Source organism: Lontra canadensis, unplaced genomic scaffold, assembly GCF_010015895.1.
Source record: "Lontra canadensis isolate GAN:19392208 unplaced genomic scaffold, GSC_riverotter_1.0 scaffold5, whole genome shotgun sequence".
NCBI classification, from domain to species: Eukaryota; Metazoa; Chordata; class Mammalia; order Carnivora; family Mustelidae; genus Lontra; species Lontra canadensis.
The window spans coordinates 41154929-41179119 of NW_022630999.1; the positions used below are offsets into that span (position 1 = coordinate 41154929).

The following is a 24191-nucleotide window of genomic DNA, read 5'->3' on the forward strand; positions in this document are numbered from 1 at the left end:
ATTCAGTTTGGGTGAAAACGGGGTGCATGTGAAAAAAACTTTCTCATCAGACCATTTGTATCAGGACTCAAATTACAGGCTTTTTATTGGCTTTTCACATGTTTGTTTACTTACTTGTAAAACAGCCTCTAAGGTACAGGTAACTTGCAGATGAGAAAAAGGAGGCCCGCAGAGGTCAACTAGTTTACCCAAGGTCACCCACCTACTTTAGTGTCCCCATCACAAGTCAAGGCTACACAGTCTGATTTCAGAGCCTCCATTTTGCAACATCATGCTTCTGGCTGGTGTGGTATGAGGCTTAAAAGTTACAAAATGCACTGATACACAGGTACATATATACATATTCATCTCTCTCACTTGGATTGATTTTCTGTGTGTATATAGACACACACACACATCAGATGTAGTTACATAGCTGTATGGTCAGAGGCTGCTTAAGAATGCTGAAAAAAAAATAAAGCAGGATAAGCAGTCTTGAGGGTGTACATTGGAGAAAGACTGTTCTATTATCTAGGGAAGTCGGAGAAGTCCTTGCTTATAAAATGACCTCTGAGTGAAGACTGTAGGGTGGTAAATATCAAGAAAACAAAAATGAGACAGATGCTACAGTAAAAATCAAGAAGAGAAATATTGGGGGCTTGGACTGGGGGGGGCAGTGGTGGTGAGAAGAGATTAGAATATGCATAAATGTCAAATATAATCAACAGGAATTGCTGATGGATTCAATGTGGTGTTTTGAAAGAAAGACATCAAAGATGACTCCAAAGATTTTGAGGCTGCTGATTGTAAAAATGGAATTTCCATTTCCCAAGACAGAAATGATTCTGGGAGACACAGGTTCAAGCCAAAAGATAGCAATTGTGTTTTGGTCATGCTATATTTGAAATATCCATTGGACATCCAAATGGAGACAATGTGCAGAGAGTTGGAAATCCAAGTCTGGAATCAGTGGGGAGGTTGAGGAATGACAGATACATTTGAAGGTCAATGTAGGGGCCATCTAAGTGTGCCTATAGATAGAGAAGGCAAGAGGTTCAAGGGGCTGACCAGGGAGACACTTCAAGCTTGAGGGCAGGATGATATGGAAAATGTAACAAAGGAAATGGAGAAAAAGGGGCCAGAAAAGTAAAAGGAGAAGAGAAGACAAAAAAAAAAAAAAAAAATGGAAAACTTAAGGTGTGAGCAAAGAGCACTGCTAACACTGAAGATAAGAAAGAAGGAAGGACCACTGTATTGATACCATGGAAGCTACTGTCCTTGTCACATCCATGGAATCTGAGGACAGCATGCAGACCAAAGCCAAAGATGAGGGAAATTGGTCTGGATTACAGGGAGCCATTGGATGTCGAGCCACGTCATGTAGAAAAAACTGATCAAATGTACTGTTCTATGGTATTTAATAATTTTCAACCAGAATACAATAGTCTCTTCAAGCAATTTACAGAACAGTTTAAGATTAATTTATATTTAAGGAGTTTGCACAATGTATTCTAAATCTCTAAACATTCTAAGTGTCTATCTAGTTCCTATACACTCTAACTTAATTTTACATTAGTAAGCACACTGGGGAATCTTTTTCAGTTCTTAATATAGACTAATGCTTCCTAGGAAAGAGCAGTTTGGAGGCTGATCACTGATTAGAGCCACTGTCAGTCCTATTAAAAATTTTTGTAGTTTTCCCTGTGTATGTTTTACGATCTATTTCCTTGTTAAAAGCTAGAATTTGGTTTTCAACGGAAAAAACATAAAATGATGTCTAAAATTTTAAAATGTTAAGTAAATTTCTTTCGAAGCAGCTCTAGCCTGGGATATTCAAATTTGATCACAACCAACAAAAACTCCTAACACACTACTGAGGAAAAATACAGTGGTGTTTAGTTGCCCAACATAATGACTCGGGAGTAAAAGTCTTTGCTCTTTTTTCACTAATAAATACACAGTAAAAGGCCAAAATGATACAAGTTTTTAGGATGAGGCAAAAACTAAGATACCTTTGATACCTAAGTGGCATATAGGTTTAATTTTCCGAGACATTAATTTATTGATTTTAATTGACAATTAACTGACATTAGTTAATGCTGAGTTCATTTCCTTTGAACAATAAAATGACTCTATCTCAGTTGTTAACTGTGGCCTAGCAAAAATATTTCTGCCTCACCTGATCCAAACTCTGTCCCTCCCCCAGTGGAATTCTGTAAGAAAAGATGTAATGCGCTAGGCAGATGGCAGTCTATTTCCTAATATGGAGAGCTGAGCAAGGCTCAAATTTCATCAGCTGCACCTCACTGAGAGATGAGGAGCTGGCATTTTCCCAAAGGACAGGTTTTCATTGATAAGTTTGTCCCTGGTCATTTCCCTTAGTGTAACAAACAGGTCCTCTACCATCCAGATAAACATTGTTAGCATCAGACATTATACCAAAAACACTATTGTCTTTGGCAAACATGAAGTGGAAATTCATATTGACTGGAAAACAAACAAAAACTGGCAATTTATCTGGTACTGTGTAGAACTAAAATACCTTTCTATCTGAAAATACAGATTGAGTTTCCATTAAAAGTGGATACCAGCTAATCGTATGAATTGTCCTGTGCCCGGCCAATGGAGTCATGGACACTGGTCCAGTTCTTCCCCTTGCATGTGCTGGACTGCTTTTTACAGTAATAGATCAGACCATTTTATACATGTCCTACCATCATTATCACAACCTGACCTTACATGTTTTCAAACATACAAAAAAATGCCAGATTGGAAGTTTCGGAATCTTTCTCCTGAGAGAGTTCTGAAATTAAGAAAACAGTTCTCTTTTCTTCCTTCCTTCCTGTGGTGCCTATACATTCATGATTGATGGGTGAAATAAAAAAAGTAATAAATTCCTTCTATATATTTAAAGTTTAGTCTTCAAATTCTTGTCCTGTTAATGAGTCCCAACTCTCATATTTTTTGTTTTGAAGCTTGTTATAAAAAGTATGCAGCCGGGATTTGAATGTATGGTACCTGGGGCATTCTCAGGGTAGCGAATGCAAGTATGTGTGTGGTATGCAAATGCTCATAACTTACAGCATAATAGATCTACTCACATCAAAGGAATGCTTCTTAGAAGCTAACAGCATTCAAGAGTCTGCCCATTTACACCATCATGTTTTACTCCCATCTCAGTAATGAGAGCAAACAACTAATGCAACTCCTAATTACTAGCTTCCTGTGATCATGTTCAGTTTGCATCCATGGTTAAGGTCTGCAGTCCCCACTCAGGTTGGCCATGAAACCGAAACCCCAGCACTGGGCATAAGTCTTACCAATACAGATCAATCCTGTTGAGCTGAGTTTGCTGCCAGGAGAACATTCACAATTGAAAGATCCAAGGTTGTTCCTGCAGGCCCCATTGACACATGGGTTGCTTTCACATTCATTTATATCTACAATCCAGAAGGAAAACATTCTGTTAGAACTGCCATGTGTTTCTGGAAAATATTATTCCAACAAGCCATGCTATGCCAGAATGTCTGGTAAACTTGGCTCTTGCAATTTTAATATGGATCTATGAGGCATAAAGTGAATGGGGAATGGAGACATGAATTTCACAGTGTGGATACACACAGACATGGCTAGGGGCTCAGGAGGACTATAGGAATCAGCCCAATATTGCAAAGGGGTTAGTGTGTTTCTCGTCACTATTTCAGTGCAACTTTATGTAAATTGAATTGATTTCCCCCTCAATAAGAAATAATTGCCCTGTGGGAAATCTGAAATCTGAATACATGGAAAGCAACATATATATTCCTGGGTACAGTATACTGTGCTCAAACAAAGGTTGACTGTTTCTGTCATCTATGGCTCTGGGAGCTTTCACAAAAAGTAAAAAGCCTGTATTAGAGACAATGTATCACAATGTTGGCTTTCACTCCAAATTCCTGGGTACAAGTCAGGAGACCAGGATGAAGCTTTAATACTGAGGAGAGCATTGTCTTCTAGGCCCCTCTACCTGCCTCTCTCTTCAGCCTGTTCACATTTAGATGTATGGTGTGGGAAGTCTGTTAAAGCACAATTGATTTTGGTAAAATAAAAAAAAAATCACTTTCAATTGCTTAAAACAGACCTTTCCTATCATTAATCTGAGTTGAGTCCTTAATCAAATTAGACCATGTAATATAAACAATTGCTATTGAGGGTCAGAAGTAAACAGAGCATGCCCATGTTCTCAAGTGGTAACCAAAGCAAATCTGAAGCCAAGAGAATTAGTTTAACAGGAGTTAATTAAAAATAAATACAGGCTTCAGTCCAAGTAATAGAAACAATATCCAAAACTGACTCTGTATAAATTCAACCTCTCAACTTAAAGAAGAGATGCAAAGATTTCTTTTTGTGCTTGGTTAACTATGTGAAATAGGTCAGCATACCTCAAGACATTTTTCTGTTGCAACACAGGTTTCTGAGTTCACCACAGCACCTTTTTCTAAACACCTCTTTGAATTGAATATCAAATACTATATTGAGGAAAACATGAAAATAACTAAAATGCTACAATGCTTATGCCTCAAAGTCTCAAGTCAATATAAACCAAACTGGTCTTGAAAAGGCAGGGCTCAGTACTCCTCTGCAAGTCTGTGGACTTGAAATGCAAATTTAAAAATCAATGTGGAAAATGGCTATGGACTTTGTTACTTCAAGAAGTACACAGGTACTAATTTAATTCATGAAGTAGAAATTGAAGAAATATGAATTCATCTTTTTTTCTTCAGGTTGTTTGTGCCAAGAAATCCTCTTAAAGGAAAAATACAAGAGCAGGTTTTATAAATACAGTACAGATTTGGAAAGAAAACATCTATTCCAGAGTACTGAAATTCTTTTAGTAAAAACACAATGTAAAAAAGGAATCAGAGAGCCAAAAAAAAAAAAAAAAAAAAAACCCAAAACAAAAAACCAACCCCCCAAACAAAGAAAACAAGGAGGAGATAAGTAATCTGAGGACAAACTATATATAATTCACCTATTAATTTCATTTGTAAGACACTGCCCAGAAAGCAAAATGTCAGTATCATATATTTCCAAATTCCTATTCTAAATTAAGCAGTTATAAACTCCAAAACTATAATCCCATGCAATGACAGCTACAAATATCAAGTGTTTAATTTTTCTTTAAATACAACGTTTTTATGTTACAAATGTCATGGAACCAGGAATTGAAACAGTTCACTGTACATTCCTGGAAATAAACTTCAAAGCACATCTGGTTTACATTTAACTAGTTATGTCACTGGAAACACAATCTAAACCACAGTGCTTGCTGTAAAAATGTTAACTTTCACAGACTCACAGAGCTCAGAAAAAACGAAAATAAATTTTTTGTAACTTCAGTCTGAAATATCAGAGGATCTTTGTTATCACTGCTATTTATTATATATTTAAAACAGCCTGTTGAAAACATAAATGACAAGAAAATTAGTGGCTACAGTAAATATATACAGAGAAAGCACGAATCTCGAGTGAATCTGCTAATACTTCCCTGCCTCGTCTTTGGAAATTAGTTTAGAAAGAACAGAAAAAAAGAGAAGTGCTTTGGGCAGATACACTTACTGTGTGAATGCAATGGCAGAAATAAGAAGACCCAAGGGAAAAAGAGATTTGTGGCCTTAAAGTTGTTTTTTTATTTCTTTAAGCCACTTAATAAAATGCAAATAACTTAGCAGTGGGAAGAAAGTGAGAACTAAGTTATTTGGTTTTCTCACAATAAATCATTTTTATTTCCATCAATGTCGTAAGACTACAGCCAAAATAATTCTCTGTCATTTCTCTTCTCTACATAACATGAACTTCTTTCCTAGGAATGACAGATACACATTTCATGTTAAAGAAAAGGCTTAGATTTATCAGGAACGATTATCCTCTGGACAAAAATAAAGGGCACTCATGCTAACCAGTGCTGTTGCCTGATTTGGTATTAATGTTCCTCATGTGTATGTAATCATCCTGCGTTATATTATTAAACATTATTAGCTCCCACTCTTCGAGTGTTCCTACAGGCAGGAGAGTCCCTGACCTTTGATTTATATTTTGGTATTTGGGCCCCGTACCCTTCGACCCCATTTTACCTGTTAAAATGGTGGGAATATGCTATAAATATCACTGACAAATTCAGTATACAAACAGAACTTGGACCAAACCGATTCAAAGACAGCTCAGTTTTCCCCATCACGTGCTTCTCTCATAATAGCACCGAAGGGTATTGTGACTGTGGACAGGGAAACAAGTTCATCAGCTTCCTAGTTAAACCAAGAAGGTGTCCTAAAGTGCTCTTGCTTTCAGTGCTTCTTGACATTTAACAGAAGCTTATCCTCAAAAACAAAATAGGTAAAAACTGATAAAGGACAGTAGGGAAAAAGAGCAGAAAGTCAGGAACAAAGGAAAAAAAAATACAACCCTTGAAATCCCTTCCCCCATCCTTCAAAAAAATGTATGGAGGAGATATGGCTGAATATAAATATATATATATATATATATATATATTTTTTTTTTTTACAAAGTACGAAGTTTCTCAGAGCAATTCTGAAGGATGACAGGTGTCAGAGCGGGGTGGGAATGGGTGCTAGGAAACATTCTAGGTGAGCATACTGGCAAAGCCTGAGCTACTCTGAAAAGACAACTTTTCTGTCTGACAGATCTTCAAAACTCTATGAGTTTTGAAGAAAACTGCTCAACTATAGAGAAGATGAATCCTCATGTACTTTAACTAGGACTGAAGTTGAGTGCTCTTCTTGGAGGAGCTCCTCCAAAAGGACAGTTAATAGGACTAAGTTTAGAGAAAGTACATTTTATACCAAGGTTCTCTTTTCCTTTTTATTTTTCTTCTTTTTTCCAGGCTAATTACTGTTTTTCAATGGCCCCTCCAATCAATCCAAACTTAGAATCGCACTTTGTAATCGCATTTCACTGATTTTGGCTGAGTCACTCGTGTTCTGGCATGTTGTTCAAGTCCTAACTTATTTCTGTTCACAAGAATGCTTTGAAATGAAACAATAAGACAGAGAGAATGTTAACGTCTTTTTGCATCATATTACTATTGCCGTTTTCTTGGCTATGGAGTCACTAAGAAATAAATACTTTAACAGATAAGGAAAGGTCTGTTCGAAATAACTAAAGATGAAATCTTTTTTTTTTTTTTTTTTAAGTGACTTTGGCAGCAGTTTCTGGATTCGAGAATGTCAACAAACACTTCTACAGGCCCACACAGCGGGACTTAAGAACAACGACCAGTAGTCATACAACAGATTATTCTGAGATACACAGCACTTTCATCAAGGAACAAATACATGACTGATGCATGCTGCCTGCTTAGCTGGTATCTCATCGGAAAAGAGGCTTTTTTGTCATGGAAGTCACTCACATAATGTCCCCTGTACAGGAATGTAGTCAGAAGGAAATGAGGACATTTTTAAAAAGTGATTTATGATCTAGAACCCCAAATAATAACTTTTGAATCATCAAATAGGAAAACTTTCTTAGACTATAAATTTATATAAGGTGGCCATTTCTACTCAAGCCCCAAATATTTTCTGGGCAAATCTCTGAGGCATATCAATCATGTCATGAATAAAATGCCTCAGGGCTGACCTTGCCATTACGACTCAGGGTCTCCAAGGCCAGTGTGAATGTGTCACAGTAGTTTTTCAAAGGGGAAAAGAAAACAAACAAAAATCTGACATTTAATTTCAGCAAGTAAAACGCCCTGGCTCTTTTCACTTTTCTCCCCACTGCTAACTTCAAAGTGTTTGTTGAGATTTTATCTGAATGGAACAAAAGTGATAGATTTGTATACTGGGTTAGGTACATGCTATTTCCTTCCTTCCTTCCTTCCTCCCTCCGTCCCTCTTTCTTTCCTTTTTTCTTTCTCTCTCTTCTTTCTTTCTTTCTTTCTTGAAATAATGACTTATTTATTTAAGAAATCTCTACACACAATGTGGGGCTCAAACTCAGGACCCCAAGATCAAGAGTCACACACTCCACCTACCAGTGGAGTACATGCTATTTCTAAAACTGGCAGATGAGCTGAAAGACATGATTACATTTAAAGAATATTCAGACAACACTCTCTTTTCTATCTTATTTCATCCATGTACTTGAGGAACATCTGTGCCTATCTAGGTACTTACTACTCACACGTAAGGCGAAGAAGGTGGCTCTTACCTTCACATGTCTCTGTCTCAGTCCTGAACACGTACCCAGGGGGGCATGTGCAGCTGTAACTCCCAGGCGTGTTTCTGCATAGGCCATTGTCACAGAGCAGTCTATTGACCAAGCACTCATCAATGTCTGAAAGCAACCATTGGAAGACAGGAGATACATATGGGGAAATGGACAGCCCAGCGACCAACGAGGTTTTATTTTTGTTTTTTTCTCTCATCCCTCCTTGATTTCATCTCTCCTTTTAGAAAATTAGTATATAGTCCAAGTATAGTTGACATATAATATTATATGAGTTTCAGGTCTGTAACACAGTGATTCAATACTTATATACATTATGCAATGCTCAACCATGTAAGTGTAGGAACCATCTGTCCCCAGCCATACAAAGTTCTTACAATATTGAACGTATTCCCTATGCTGTACTTTTCATCCCCACGACTTATTTATTTTATAACTGGAAGCTGGCACTTCTTAATCCACTTTGCCTATCTCACCCATCTGCCCACCACGCTTAGTCTTTTTATGCCCAAAGCACATTCCTTGATCTTAAGCAAAATATATTTGGTTTTACTCATATGGGACATTCCTATATTGGTAGCTACTGTGAAAATGTTTTGAAGTCCCTGGAATGAAAATACACACACACACACACACACACACACACACACTATGTATTTTAATATTTTTATTTATTTATTTATTTGACAGAGAGAGAGAGAGAGAGATCACAAGCAGTCAGAGAGGCAGACAGAGAGGGAGAAGCAGGCTCCCTGCTGAGCAGAGAGCCTGATGCGGGACTCGATCCCAGGACCCTGAGATCATGACCTGAGCTGAAGGCAGAGGCTTAACCCACTGAGCCACCCAGGCGCCCCAACACACACTATGTATTTTAAAGCACCGACGAAATATATAAAAAAATAAACTGATGGCCTATATATTTATATGTATTAAAAAATAACATGATTTCTAAAAAAATTTTCTGATTAAAATTATAATAAAAATACATTAAATGGCAGCTAAAGAAAAGGTGTTTACTACTCTTTATGCATTGTGTTTTTACTTCAGAAAAAAGTCATTTTTAATGGGAAATTAATGACCTATTTTGTATATTCCTTTAGCGGTCCAGAACAGCCTAGAAAATATCTATAGCTTAGGTTTAAGAAGCTCACACTGAATTTTACCTTCTTATCCACATTTATTTTTGCAAGTGTGGTTAATAACAGAAAGAAAAATTGCAGTTCGGAGAGAAAAGTTCCTTCAACTTACACTTTTAGACTTGTAAATAATAATTGTTCCTTATACCAAACAAGATATACAATATATGTTGTGAAAATTTGGAAAACAGATTAGAAAAATATTTGCTATGATACCACCAGCTCTGATTAACATTATTTTTTTGGTGTTTTATCTGATTTTTTTCCTTTGGGTGTTATGTTTTTGCTCTAATTCTGAATCTTGATTTTTAAAAACCTTATATTTTAAACATTACTGTAAATTTCCCCATGATTTTTGCATTAAGTGTCTCTATCACAAATTATTTACCCACTAGTGAATAACCCACATGCTATGGGTTAAATTGTGTCCCTCAAAAAAAGTTATGTTGAAGAAATAACGTGACCTGATTTGGAAATAGCAATATTTTAGAAGTAATTAAGTTAAAATGACATCATTAGGGTAAAACGTAATCCCATATGATTGCTGTCCATAAAAAAGGGGAAATGAAATGATGTGAGACAACAGGAAGATGATGTGAAAATACATAGGGAAAAGATGGACATGTGACCGCAGTGATGCATCTACAAGCCAAAGAACATCAGGATTGCAAGCAAAAACCAGAGGCTAGATGAGGGAAGGAGGAATCCTCTCCCAGAGCCGTAAGAACACAGCCCTCAGGAAGCCTTGATTTTAGACTTCTGGCTTTACAACTGTGAGACAAGACATTTCTTTTGCTTTAAGCAACTCAAATTTTGGTATGTTGTTAAGGCAACCCTAGCAAACTAAAACTGAAGATCGCCTTCATTTACATTTGTAAAATGTAGTTTTAATTCTTATCAAAACTATGCATATACCTACTTTAAAAAGTGAAGGAGCACCACAAACCATGTCCAGTTTATAGATGCTCACTGAATCTCCCTGTTTTCAGTAGGGTGCCTGTGTGCTCAACTGCACTTGGGAATTATGCTGGAAGCAACTTTGCTTCTGGTAAATATAAGCTAGCTGGTTTACATATTTTTATGAATTTCAATAATCTTCCCCTGTGAGTATCAAAATCTATTATAAGTACATGACATTTAATACAGCTCTTTCCATCTATCTGTATCTATGTCTTCAACTCAAGATCACATGAATATACTCAATAAAAGCCAGTACCACAAGTACAGAAAAATGTATTTCTAATTATAATCATCAATACTTGGATATAAGAGTCATCAATGGTTAGTAACAATTATTACATATGATGGATTAAAAACATTCATTTTTTAAAAGTGGACTCAAGTACTCTATGAGAAAGCCTAAATTCTTCACAAATTCTTGAATATATGAACTATATACTTGAGTTTTTCCAAACATTCTTTCATAAATTACAAAAAGAAAAACCGATCTCAGTGATCATGTTTGGATAAGTTATAGCAACTAGCTGTTTCCTTTTAAGTCAAACTTTCCTCAACCTGTAATATTTTATTTTCTTAACTTCTTATTACCCACACTGCTCTATTAGCTCTGAAGTCCATTTCTTAGTGAAAAATTACAGGATTAAGATACATGCAGAAATACAACAGGCTAAAAATTGGGTATGCATCCATTCATTTGTGATAAGAATGGTTTAAATACTAAGTTATGCCACTAAAAACTTTGTTACTGTGTAACAGAATTGGGTGGATTCCGGTATTTTTATCTCTTGGTACTAAGAAAGAAACAAGGGAAACTGTAAGATCTGCAGTTTTATTCACTTATTTGTATTTTGATTTCTCTTATAATTCATGAAATTAAACTATACACAATACTCTTCTATAAATATAGCAACTTACCAATACAGTTTCTTCCAGAGACATCTGGTTCATAGCCACTGTTGCAATTACAACGGTAACTACCACGTAAATTTTCACAAATTCCATTGGCACATATATCGGGATCCAAAGCACATTCATTGATATCTGCATTAAATGTTGAAAGTTTAATGCTCACAGAAATTTTATTGTTTGTTGATACATGCAGGCCTAATAAAGACCATTCAACATATTAAGTGTTTACCTCTGCAAACCCACAATCTCTTTCAGAAAGGGAAAGGAAATGAAAATAAGGAATAAGAGAATAAAACTGAGGGATACAGGACAATTCTTGGTAAGTTAAAAGAAAAATGAAGGGAACTGGCAGAAATTCAAAGGACTAACCTGTGTAATGTGCGCCTGTATTTATAATAAAATTAATAAAGAAATTTATAGGCTGTTGGCTCAAAATCCAAAGAAAAACTTAACAGGATAGGTATTATAACCATCTAATTAAGAGACAAACATTTACTAGGGTGCCTTGTATAATTTTATGGTCCCCAAAGGCACAGAATATTTTTATTTTATTATCATTTTTTACAGTCAACTAAGTAATATGATACTTAATAAACATTTCTCATTGTTAAGTTGAAATTAATGGAGAGGACAGTTCAAACGTGGGTGCTTGAGAGCACAATGTTTGGCAATGAGCCACGAACCGGACTACTCTGTCAACCAGGGGCAGCAAGACTTGCAGAATGATGCAATTATATGAGCAATCTAGCAGTTCCAACAAGGGGCTGGCTCTGCTGGGGCGATGGTATCGAGAGGAGGTGAGCAAAAACAAATGTTGGTCACCATGCTCAAATTTTAATCCTAGCAACTGTTTTCTAGAATTTGGAGACCTTAAAATACTCTAGAAATGTCAGCTATTTCATTTTGGGGAGAAACATCCGTGTAACAGTTTGTTTATTCTGGTTTTTGATGTTCATCATAAAGTTGCAATACTGCTGTCAACTCAACTGTAATGTGTCTAAAATCTCAAACATGAAAAGAGAAGAAAATATATGTAAAGTGAAGACTAACAGTACCCTACAGTTAAAAAAACACAAAAGAAACTATATGTATATACTATACATATAGTATAGAACTTGGAGTAAACGTATAGCAAACTTCTACATATAGTAGAAGAACTTTAAAGTTATAAACACATATTTATTTAATATTCAAGGTTTCATGGTTGAATTTTGTGTATCATATTACTAAGTTTTATTAAGATAAGAAAATGTCAGTGAATTTCACTTCCTTAAATATAGAAACATCTCAGAATTTTTAAACATAAATGATCTGAACTTATTTTTAGGGTAGTAAATCTCAAACATATTCCATTTCAAGTATCTCTTAAAGATTTTTTTTAATCATGTCAGCACCATTATTTAATATTTTTCTTTAAAATGGCTCACTTTTTTTATACCTAAATACCAACTTCAGTCTCTTCTTAAGCAGTAGTACCCGCAAAATTATGGGTGTAGCTTGATAGGGACATTTTCTACTATATATATTTAACAGATAAATATTTATCTATTATGAAAAATGTACAAGTACATACCACTTAATAAACGTAGCTTATAACCACTGTTCTAAGAGACAGTTTATCTTATTATTTTATGCTGATATATTTTTAAAATATTAAATACATTCATATTCATTCCATAATTACTAAAAGAGTGAGAACCAAACAGAGTTACCTCTTCCATCCACAGTGATCCCTACTCCACTACTACAAAGACCATGGAATTCAGCTAGAAGACAAGACAAAACAGAAGGAAACAAAAAACACATAAATTAAAAACTCCAAACTCTCTCTCTCCATACATGAGTCACTTACCTCACTCCAAAAGTATTCTGAAGAAAAATGACTGGCAAATAATTTTTAAAATGAAAAAAGTAATTCCTCTTTTCTAGCATGTAATTATTGTAACAATTTCAAAATCACAAGCATAAAAAAATTAGTGATTATCACTCTGAATACAGTTAAAACACTGATAAAGGTTACAAGTATTTTCTATGTATGGAAACTTTTAAAAAAACCCAAATTGCATTGTAGAGAATGTTTTTTAATATTTTTTGTCTCAATAACAAAACTAAAAAAAAAATAACAAAACTATAATAAACAATACTTGGTATAAGAGAATTTACCATGTGTCTGGTGTTATTCTAGCATTTTACATCTAATAATTTATTTTATCCTACCAATATTAGGAACTGGATAATTATTTTATTGAAGTGTAGGTGATACACAATATTACATTAATTTTCGGTGTACAACATTGTGACTGGACAATTTGATACATTCTGTTGTGCTCATCACAAGTGCAGCAAGGATTCCTCACCACACAACACAGTTTAAACAGCACTGCCTGTATTCCCTATGCTGTGCCTTCATCCATGTAACTTATTGATTCCATAACTGGAAGGCTATACCTACCACTCTCCTTCATCCATTTGGCTTAACCTTTTACCCCCCACACCCATTAGTTTGTTCTCTGTATTTATGGTTCTGCTTTGACTTCTGTTTCTTTATTTGTTTTGTTTTTTAGCTTTCACATATAAATGAACCCATATGGCATTCATCTTTGTCTTACTTATTTCACTTAGCATCATACCCTCTAGGTCCATCCTAGCTATTGCAAATGGCAAGATTTCATTTTTTTCGCAGCTGAATAATATTCACAAACCAGATACCATTAGTTCCCCTCTCTGACACCTGAGAAAATTGGGACACAGATGGAAGTGACTTGTCCCAGATCATAGAAGGTTAAGTGGGGAAAGGCTTGGAACCTCTACATTGCATCATATACATTTCATGCTGATATTCCATTTAAATATAGACTATTATATATTTTTTCTCATAGAGACTATTAAACATTTTTTCTCAGTTATGTGGATATACCACATTTATTCCAACAATCTCTTAATGATGAAATCAGGTTTGTCCAACTTTTATAAAAATTATAAGAATAATACGAAATTTAAATTTATCACTAAGTTAATCTCTTAGTAAAACTGCTCAGAATTTATGTCTCTTTTTAAGGCTTCTGCTAGTTTTCCTCTTCCTACATGTCCCAGGTTAGCCTTCGATCAGCAGTATGAGAGAGTACCCTTATGGGCAAAAGCAATATAATAAACAAAAATGATGTCTTTTTTTTTTAAATTTTTTATTTCTTTTCAGCGTAACAGTATTCATTGTTTTTGCACTGCACCCAGTGCTCCAAATGATGTCTTATTTTAACTTTCTTTCAAGTTGAGCACATTCTCTCATGTGGTTCTCTACCATTTGCATTTGTGCTTTGCGAAATCTTGTTTGTGTGCATTGCACTTTGTCCTATAGATGATTTCAACTTTCCTTACAGATTAATGCAAATTCCTTATAATTTAAGGAACATGTTTTTCCAAGTTACATGTGTATTTTAGTGTTTGGTTTCTGCTCTGAAAGCCCTCCATTGTTACAGAATAACAAAAAAGTTAATATATTTGATCTACAAGAGGATTATTTTGTAAGGTCTAGTGCAGGGAGCTAACTTCGTATTTTTTCTAATATTTATCAACAATATTTGTTACTTATTTCAATCTTTCCTACTGACCTAAATGGCATCTTTATTGTACCCAACATTCCCATTTAAAGTCACATCTGTTCCTAGATTCCAGGTTTTATTAGTTCACTCATCATTTTATCTAGTCTTTATACTTTGATAACAGGCACAATTGACGTCAATATTTTTAGGGCAAGAGTTCCTATATGAACTCTTTTTTCAAAAAAATATCATGCTCAGTTCCTTCCAGAAGAACTCTAATGCTTTGCTAAGATTTGAACAATTAACTTATGATTTTCAACAGAATTACAAGCCATTTCTCTTTGCTAGAGTGCATTTCTTCCACCCTCTACCTGGAATGTTCTTTTTTTTTTAAAAATATTTTATTTATTTATTTGACAGAGAGGGAGAGCGCTCATAAGTAGGCAGAGAGGCCGGCAGAGAGAAAGAGGGGGAAGCAGGCTCCCCGCTGAGCAGAGAGCCCGACGTAGGACTCGATCCCAGGATCCTGAGATCATGACCTGAGGTGAAGGCAGAGGCTTAACCCACTGAGCCACCCAGGTGCCCACCTGGAATGTTCTTAAGACCAAACTGAGCAGAAGCCCACCCCCACCACCAGCCCCCTTAAGTCCCTTCCAGCTTCCCCAGACCACTTATTGCTTCTTCCTCTGTGCTCTCCAGTTCTCTGTTTCTGTCCCTCTTAAGGCACTAACCATAGTAACCTGTAGTTTATACATTTGCCTGCCTATGCTCTCAACTATTCCCCACTTGAAAGAAAAAAAGAGATTGTGTTTATTCTTGAATCCCTACTATACTTACACAAATTCGGTACAGATTTGTAAAAAGACGATAACCAAGAGTCAGAACAGTCAAAGAAATAGACCATGCAATCTGCCTGTATTTGTGAATAAATTAGTAAAAATGTTCATTCCTTGCTGGAACTACTGACAGACTGCAGCCTTAGACTATGCTTTGGCAAGATGAAAAATAAATAAAATCAGGCTGTTGTGAATTTAACATAACCTTGAAAATAACAGTGGATTTTAGGCTATTCACCTTCCCAATGATCAGAAACAGTGAGGCTAAGGAATCCACGTAAGAAATCCGTTCTAACAATCCTAATTAGGTCAGCAAATACTTTCTTCTATTCCCTGTGTGTACTCTGCCCAGGGATCATAGGTAACTACAGGTCAAATCTCATCATATGCCACAAATACCAACACAGATTTGGAATTCTCCAACAGAAAACAGAGCCGATGTACTCTTTGGCCAAATATTTAACGTTACCTTTCCAGATTCTTTACCAGATGTGAAACTGGCAAATGGGGGCTACCTGAATTTTTAGCAGGGCAGGGCTGGCAGGGCTCCCCAAAACCGTAGTCAGGATTGGCACAGCAGCATTCGGACTTGGTCACCGCGCCAGGAAAAGGACGGACACACACTCCCTTCTTGATCCCACCATAGCACGTACTGCGCATGTGAGTATCTAAAAGGAGGGAGAAGAATAGTAATTTGAGATGCTGTTACAGATAAAGGGATTTAAAAACCGAGGGCTTCTTTTAACCTAAGTGGCTACTAGATGGGAAGTTTCTGGAGGGCTCCTGACACTTTTCTTCTTCTTTGTATCTTTAGCATATAACAGTGCTCAGAAATCAACAAATGGGTACTGTCGAAAATTCTTTTTTTTTTTTTTCCCCCTTTTCCTCCACAAAGTTTTATGCACTAAACAAGCATTCATTATCACACTTACCCCCCAGGCCTTTTACAGAAACAGGTATAACACCACCATTATAAACATCACTTCGAGCTCATATCACTGGCTACCCAATACTCAAAACGACACATTTTATTTCTATTTTGGAAGTTCTCAGGAACAACGAAATGCAGTGAAGTAAACAACCTTGAGAGGACACTGCTTGGTCATGAGATTTCTTACTTCACTTTCTGAGTTAGAGGGCCTTTCTTGTCAACCCCCAGCTGACTACTGTGAACTATGTTTTAATCTCAGACTCTCAAAACCCAGTTATAAAAATAATAGCCACTGCTTGTGTCTTTAGCCTTGCATTAGTTGCTTTACAGACATCATCCCATTGAACATTCTCATCAACAGGTCCATAGGACAGTGATCATTATCCGCACTTTGCTGATGAGGAAGGCAAGGTTCAGAGGGAATCTTTAAGTAGCTCCAAGTTCTAGACTACCCAGTGCCCAAGCTGGAGTTCATACTCAGGCTGTGGGACTCCTAAAGCTCTTCCTCTTCCTGCTGTGTGTCCCTAAGAAGCATATTCGGCTTAGGCTCTCACTCTGAATTCTCATAAAATATGCTACAACTTTATGAGACAGTAAATGGTGAACTATAAAAAACACAGATCACCAGAGAGGCCAGAGAAGCAGCATAGCTTTTAAACACTACAAAGTTATTCAAAACTTGTTGGAAATAATTTTATCTACTTATTACACAGAGTAACCCACTGTGTCACCTACTGCTTTCTTATGATCTGGTGATGTTTGTCATTAAACAGTGAGATTTATAGCTGTACCAGACAATGAGATATGTGAACGCTCATATGGAAGAAGACATGAAATTTACCACAACAATCCTCCAGAGAGGACATGTTGTCCCCTTCTGCCTCTGCTGAGATGGAGTTTAGTAAAGTCAGCTCTGAGTTACACATAAGAGTAGGACATGACTCAAAGACAAATATGCACAAATAGAATATAGTTTGATTTACTATATGATTTTTGTGAGTAACTAGGATAACATCTATTATCTCAGAAGGCATCAGAGATGGTCAAAATTTTTTCTATGTACATGTTGAGAAGATAATCCTCACAGTTTTTAGAAGCAAGATGATAAAAAGCCGATGGTACTCACCGGTGAAGAGAGACAAATTACGTATTGCTCTGGGTTACAGATTATCTAAATTGTTTAGAATACCCAACACCAGAAAAGCAAAGTAACTACCTTTGCTTTTGCAAAGTGGCTACCTATGTGTAGGTTTCAGGGACAGGGATTGTCCTGGGTTCTGGTCCCTGTGGGATGGACCTTATGTAAAATATTTAACACTTGCCTCATCCATTAAATAAGGATAGAGTTTACATAATAAATGAGAGTTGTTTGTTAAGCACTAAGCACAGTGTGTAAGACATACAGGAAATACTCAAAAAACATGGTGACTACCTTATTTTTCTCTTCTATCTTTAATGAGGACAGTCAACCTTTTCATGTTAAAAGGTACCAGACTGGAACTCTAGTTCATAATAACTAAAACTAACTGCTCACGGGTGAACAGGGTAGGAGGCATCCAAAGCTCCATCACATAAATGTTTTGATGAGGACCTGGACCAAAATGTTGCTGAACTGTATGTTTTCCATGTTATCGAATTCCTTCATCACTCTTACTTAAAGAACAGAATTTTTTAAAGGATTTTCTCAGATTCTACACACCCCTGGTTAAGTGTGTTTGGATGCAAAATGTTAATTTCATTTTATTCTTTCTTTAGTGTCAACTTTTCTTTATTGCCTAAAATAGCAACTCTTAAGACTATGCCTTAGATATGATGCTGCTCTTCTAATAAAACAGTAGCAACTGTAAGAGCTAACTTATTGGGCATGCTCTAAATGCTAGACATCATTCAAAGCTTTATACAAGTAAGTCTAATATTAACTTATTTAATTGTCAAAAAACTAATGAGGCAAGGAGGTACAGAGAGGTAATATATCTTGCCTAAGGCCACAGAGCTAATAAAGAGCACAATTAGGACAAAGAAAATTAACCTTTTAACTAAGAGAAATGTCAAACAGTATTGATAAAGATGTCAAAATACTCCTCAGCTAATTTAAGAGGATGTTAAAAAGGAAACTTCAGCTGAAATCCCAAGGTAATAAATATCAAATAACAAGGTGAATTTTGAGACTACATCCTGAAGGAAGTGGATATGGAAATGACTTGCCAGGTTTTGAAAACCCTCCCAATTAAGAGATTTTTTGAGCAGGAATTTTTTGGCATGAGCTGGATTATGAGTTCGGAATGCTCCTATCCTCACCACTGGTCCGAAGAGAAGAGCTTCACAGGGAGCAGGTTACAAGTTTTGTGTGTCCAGCAGCTCTGCCCGGGACACCTACAGGCAAAAGTGAGTGGCTGCTATTCCTACTGGAGGGACAGGTGATATCCACCTCTATTTGTAAGGTGAACGGGGCAAAGGATGGTGTGTCTTTTGGATTAGATGTGGGCCACACAAAGAGAGAGGATCCTAAAACAATGGTGTGGAGGAGCGCTGAGATAGCATCAGGCAGAGCCTATCTGGACTACTAAAGACCTGAGAATGGGGGAGGAGGGTCCCCAGGAGAAGAAGGCAGTGTCTGGATCTCAGAAAGGTCAGATGAATAGTTCTGGAGGAACCATGAAAGGAAGTGGTGCTTTAAATACTAGGGAAGCCCAAAATCCTTGAAGCCATCCTAAGATGGTCACCAGTGCATCTGTCTCCCTTCTCACCTCTTCTCCTGCTCTTTGACCCTGTGGAGTCTGAAAACATCCTACTCAAGGACATCAGGAAGCTTGTGAGAGAAGTTTTAACTTCAAGTCTGGTTCAGAATATTATTATATGGAACCACGTATTCTAGTCTCTAAATTTAGATTGTTTTCGTTATAGTAATCTCTCACATAAATTTAAGAAAAGTAAAGTTAGGAGGTTGCCTGACTTTTCTTCCTTACTTACTAGGTAAATGGCTTCTACTGAACAAATTAAAGATACATTTTAAAAGGACAGGAGAGACCAAAATATAGTTGCCTTTTGTTTATGCTCTGCCTATGAGTCATGCTTCTCCAACTTGCTAGTTACAACAAGTTTATTTTTCTAAAAATAAAAACCCATATCTCAGTGTCTAAGGAAACCAAAACAAATATACAAAAGGTAAATCGAAAATTGAAGTGCTAACCCTAATAATAATTCATAGTTGTGATTCATTTCTGACTTCAATAATCAGTGCATCTCAAAAGCATCACCAAAGACAGAGAGATGAAGAAAAAACATTTAGCATGTTAAGGGAACAGCAATATATATAATCAGACAAAAATATTTTTATTTTAAAAAAGTTTAATTGACCACAATTGTGAAAACCTGGAGGCTTTCTAACAATGTCTCATACTGTTTCTGTATGTGGACGAGAGAATGAAGATTTGTGTTTGAAACACTATATTCCTCATCACTACACTCATACACTGGTTGCTTAAAGGAAAAATGATTTCGTCCTCCCAGACTGGTTTTGTACTCATCATAGATTTCAACAGAATCACTGAGGTAAAGGCAAGGGCCAAGTAAGTATATCACAGCAAGTGAAAACACTTCAGCTCTGTTAAGCAGGAAGGAGCTACATTCTTCTGGCTGCTGTATTTAAAATATCCCTGAACGAAGTGCTGACAATCTTGTAAGCTGAAATAAATCCTAGATTGGAGACAGTGGATGAACTTTAAGTGGACAGATTATTTCCATCTGCTGTTGCTTCTCTCCCCCACCCAAGCTCCTTTGGGATACAAATGTTTTGATTCCCATAGGGAAGAGTAAAGTATTATCACCTATGTCTAAGAAAGAATTTCATTTCTCTAACTTACACTCTTAAACCAACGAATATGTCTGCCTTTTACCGAGTCACCTGAGAAATAAAGGGTGTACAATGGCTAAGGCACCCTGGGGATCTTATGAAAGCCTTCTGGAGAGAAAACTGTGGTAACTGTATTTTTAAAAGTAAATCATTCTGCTGTTACCATTGGGACATATGGTTGGGTTCTGAAATGCATGACATTTTTGATTTGCCTGCCTCTTTAAAGCTGATGCTGGCTAACCCTGATTTGCATGGAACCCATTTGGCAAAAGGAACTTTTTAAAAATAGCAAAACAATTTGGAACAGTTTAGAATAAAATATATATTCTATCTCATACTTTTCCCTTGTTTCTATAGTTAGCTGCATAACGATGAGAAAAAACTATATGAAAACACTTCTACCTTTTGACAGAACTCCAAGTTCTTCTATAGAAGTTATTTACATTTTAAAATGTGTTTGAATAAAAACAGGGTTTATTTACATATAAACATACTCCCCATTTCATATCTTATTTGCTATAAATTATAAAATCTAAATCCATTGTACTTAGAGACTCAGTCAGCTAACACTGTCAAGTATCCCGATTTAAGGATGATTTTCTTCTTCTTCTCCTCCAGCATTTTTGACTTGCATCTCATCAGAGCTTTCTTCCAGGAGCTTGCTGGGATCTCTGTACATTTTTTTTGAACCACTTTACTGAGGTATAATTCACATACCTAAGAATGCACCCAATTAAAGAACATAACTCAATAGGGTGTGTGTGTGTGTGTGTGTGTGTGTGTGTGTGTGTGTGTGTTTTAGTATATTCAAAGATACATACATCACTACAACTGATTAACTAATTTTAGGACATTTCACCACCTCAAAAATGCCTTTAGCAACCACCTCCTTATCTGGCACTCCTACCTTCTCTGCTCTAAGCAAAACGAATCTGTTTTGACTCTACAGATCTGTCTGCTTTGGACATTTCACATGAATGGAAACATATGCCATCTGGGTTTTTGTGAGCCGCTCCTTTCACTCAGCATGTTTCCAAGGCTCATTCATACTTGTGCATTTTTGACTACTTCCTTTTTATGGCTGAAAACTTCTCCACCTTATGGATATATCTTTATTTTTTCAAAGATCATTAGGACAGTGGGGCCATTACAGAATGATTCACTTACCAACACACACACGTCCATCCACACCCACAGCCAGGCCTGGGGGACAGTCACAGCGGAAGGACCCTTCATTGTTGATGCAGTGTCCATTCATGCAGATTCCTGGGGTCTGGCATTCATCAACATCTGTCCAGAGGGAAGCACAACCCAGGCCATTAACTGGGTAAATTTACTCTTATTACAGAGTTTACCTGTTCTCACCATTCTAGACTATCAACCTTTTGTTTTCCATTTTATAATTTGTGGAAGGACACAGAAGTGATAACAAATCTTGAATCTAAGTGCAAACTCTTCTTTTTTAAGATTTTATTTATTTATTTGAGAGAGAAGGAGAGTGAGAGAAAGCACAAGCAGAGCAGAGGGAGAGGGAGAAGCAGATGCCCTGGCTCAATCCCAGGACTCTGGGATCATGACCTGAGTCAAAAGGTAGACACTTAACCAACTGAGCCACCCAGGTGCCCAAACACCAACTCTTTCAAACACATTTTCAGAAAGACTGACGGAGACTTGCCTCCCTTTAACCATTAGGGTAAAAAGTAGCCTCATACACTCATTTTTCATTATCTGCTAATTCTGTTTAATATTAAATGATATTTAAGTCAAGTTAATTCAATGAAACAAATTCTTAAAACCAAGCTAAATGTTTGTAATTACCTTTTATTTACACACACATAAAATTCAAATCAAAGAGAGATGCTGTTTTAACATTAAGTTGATCACTTCATAATAACAAAATACGGGACCATCTCTCCTTTTTGAAAAGATTAATTCATTTATTTTAGAGAGAGAGTGAGCATAGGGATGGTGGGGAGAGGGGGAGAGAGAGTGGGAGAGAGAATCTCAAGCAGACTTCCTACTGAGCATGGGGTCTGACATGGGGCTCAATCCTGACTCTGAGATTGTGACCTGAGCTGAAATCAAGAGTCAGATGCTTAACCAACTGAGCCACCCAGATGCCCCATGGGGCATCTCTCCTAATTTTCAATCTGTTAGAGTTTATCAAATGTAACCCAACAAAGAATGGCTTCCCTCAAAGATGAAACAGTCTTCAAAACACAGGGCCACCAAATCATGAATATTTTAAGATTTGCACATTACAGTATCAGTAGTAAGGAAGTAAATTAAAAAAATTTCAAGACAGCAGAAACTGTTGAGGTCTTATTTATATGTGTATTTAAGTTTCTTAGGAAATGCTAAAATAAAGTTACATGCTATAATGTAACGTTACACCCTGGAACATAACACTGAACTCAAATCCTGTGTTAAATCCATGTCTGCTAATGTTGAGATGACATTTCAGTCATGAGTTAAAATAGCAGAGCTACAACATTTCTATTGAATGCTGTACTCCCCTTTTATGAATAGTCAAGACGCTATTTTTTATTCAGAAATACAAGATCAGTCTCAATCTTTCTTTCTCAACTCTCCATGGAATTTTGTTGAAATTACAGGAACTGGTTATTAGCACTAATGCTATTCAGGTAAGTTTGTGCAATGGAAAGTAGAAAAGATTCAAAGAGTGGATTTCATATAAAAGGAGAAAAATGAAAAAAAAAAACTGCAAAGTTTGTTCCAACTTACTAAATTAAAATTGTGAGTATAAACTGGATATAGAGGCACTTCTTTTGCTTACTAAAGTTACCACTAGAGCTTAGCCTTCAAAATGGCTTTATAAACAAAATTGATAGGAACACTCAAAATACTTTTTCACTAAGTCACAATGTAAGATTTTTAGATAATGATACAGTCATGATATGTACAAAGTTTATGGGAAGTATGTAATACAAAACAAGTAATGAATTAAAGTGGAAAATCTAGCTCTCAGAGCACAAAAAAATGAAAACCTTCCAAGACTTTTTTCTTCCTCTTTTATATTTAGGCAAGGGGTACAGAGAAATTATTTCTACATTGTCTCTTCCAGACATGCTAGAACCAATCTGTCATTCCCTTAATTTTTCCTACACCATTATTATTTTTTAAAGATATTACTGTTCCTTAGCCACAATGTATATTTTTCTGGGAAGCTTTAGACACCTGCCTTACTGAATTAGCAAGAGATGTGAATAATATGAAATCCACATGAAGAAACTGAAGTAATTCTTGATGATTCATTCAATGGTTACTTTCCTATCAAAGCCATACATACCAGTACAGTAACGCCCATTTGGAGCCAAGACAAATCCTGGCTTGCAGATGCACTTGAAGCTACCATCTTCATTAATGCACATCCCATTCAAACACATGTTGGTAGTTGTACATTCATCATGATCTGCAGGAGGAGAGCAGAACGACTTATACCACTGGCCTTGTGGGAACCACTTCCCTCTCCTTTCACAAATAACCACCAATCATATTCTACCATAGAAGTGAGCCATGTGCTCATTGATTTTTTTTTTTTCCTAATATGAATGCCAACCAAGTGAGAGCAAATAGGGTGGAGAACATGAAGGGCCTTTACTGTAAGGAATATAAAGGAAAATATTAAGTAAATGTTGTGCTTGGTTGTTATTAAAACCACATGAGACGTGCTTTACTTTGATTAGCAAAAATGTTTATATGATTTCAGGGGGTCGGGGGGAGTTTCTTCCGTAAGGGAGAATAGAGCAGTGATAAACATCACTGTGAGTGAAATGATCTGGACCTGGATTAGTAGCTGAAATA

At 36.3% G+C, this 24191-nt stretch overlaps 1 protein-coding gene across 1 annotated transcript in view; it reads right to left on the minus strand.

The window, feature by feature from the left end:
• The window catches only part of FBN2 (fibrillin 2), a 247610-nt gene that overhangs the window by 81867 nt on the left and 141552 nt on the right, over positions 1-24191 (minus strand). The window contains exons 14-20 of the mRNA XM_032851970.1: positions 23677-23799; positions 21534-21656; positions 16098-16250; positions 12920-12973; positions 11214-11339; positions 8185-8310; positions 3300-3419 (exon numbers count right to left, since the gene is read on the minus strand). Of these exons, the coding sequence (XP_032707861.1) occupies positions 3300-3419; positions 8185-8310; positions 11214-11339; positions 12920-12973; positions 16098-16250; positions 21534-21656; positions 23677-23799 (825 nt within the window). The remainder of the gene's footprint in view (positions 1-3299; positions 3420-8184; positions 8311-11213; positions 11340-12919; positions 12974-16097; positions 16251-21533; positions 21657-23676; positions 23800-24191) is intronic.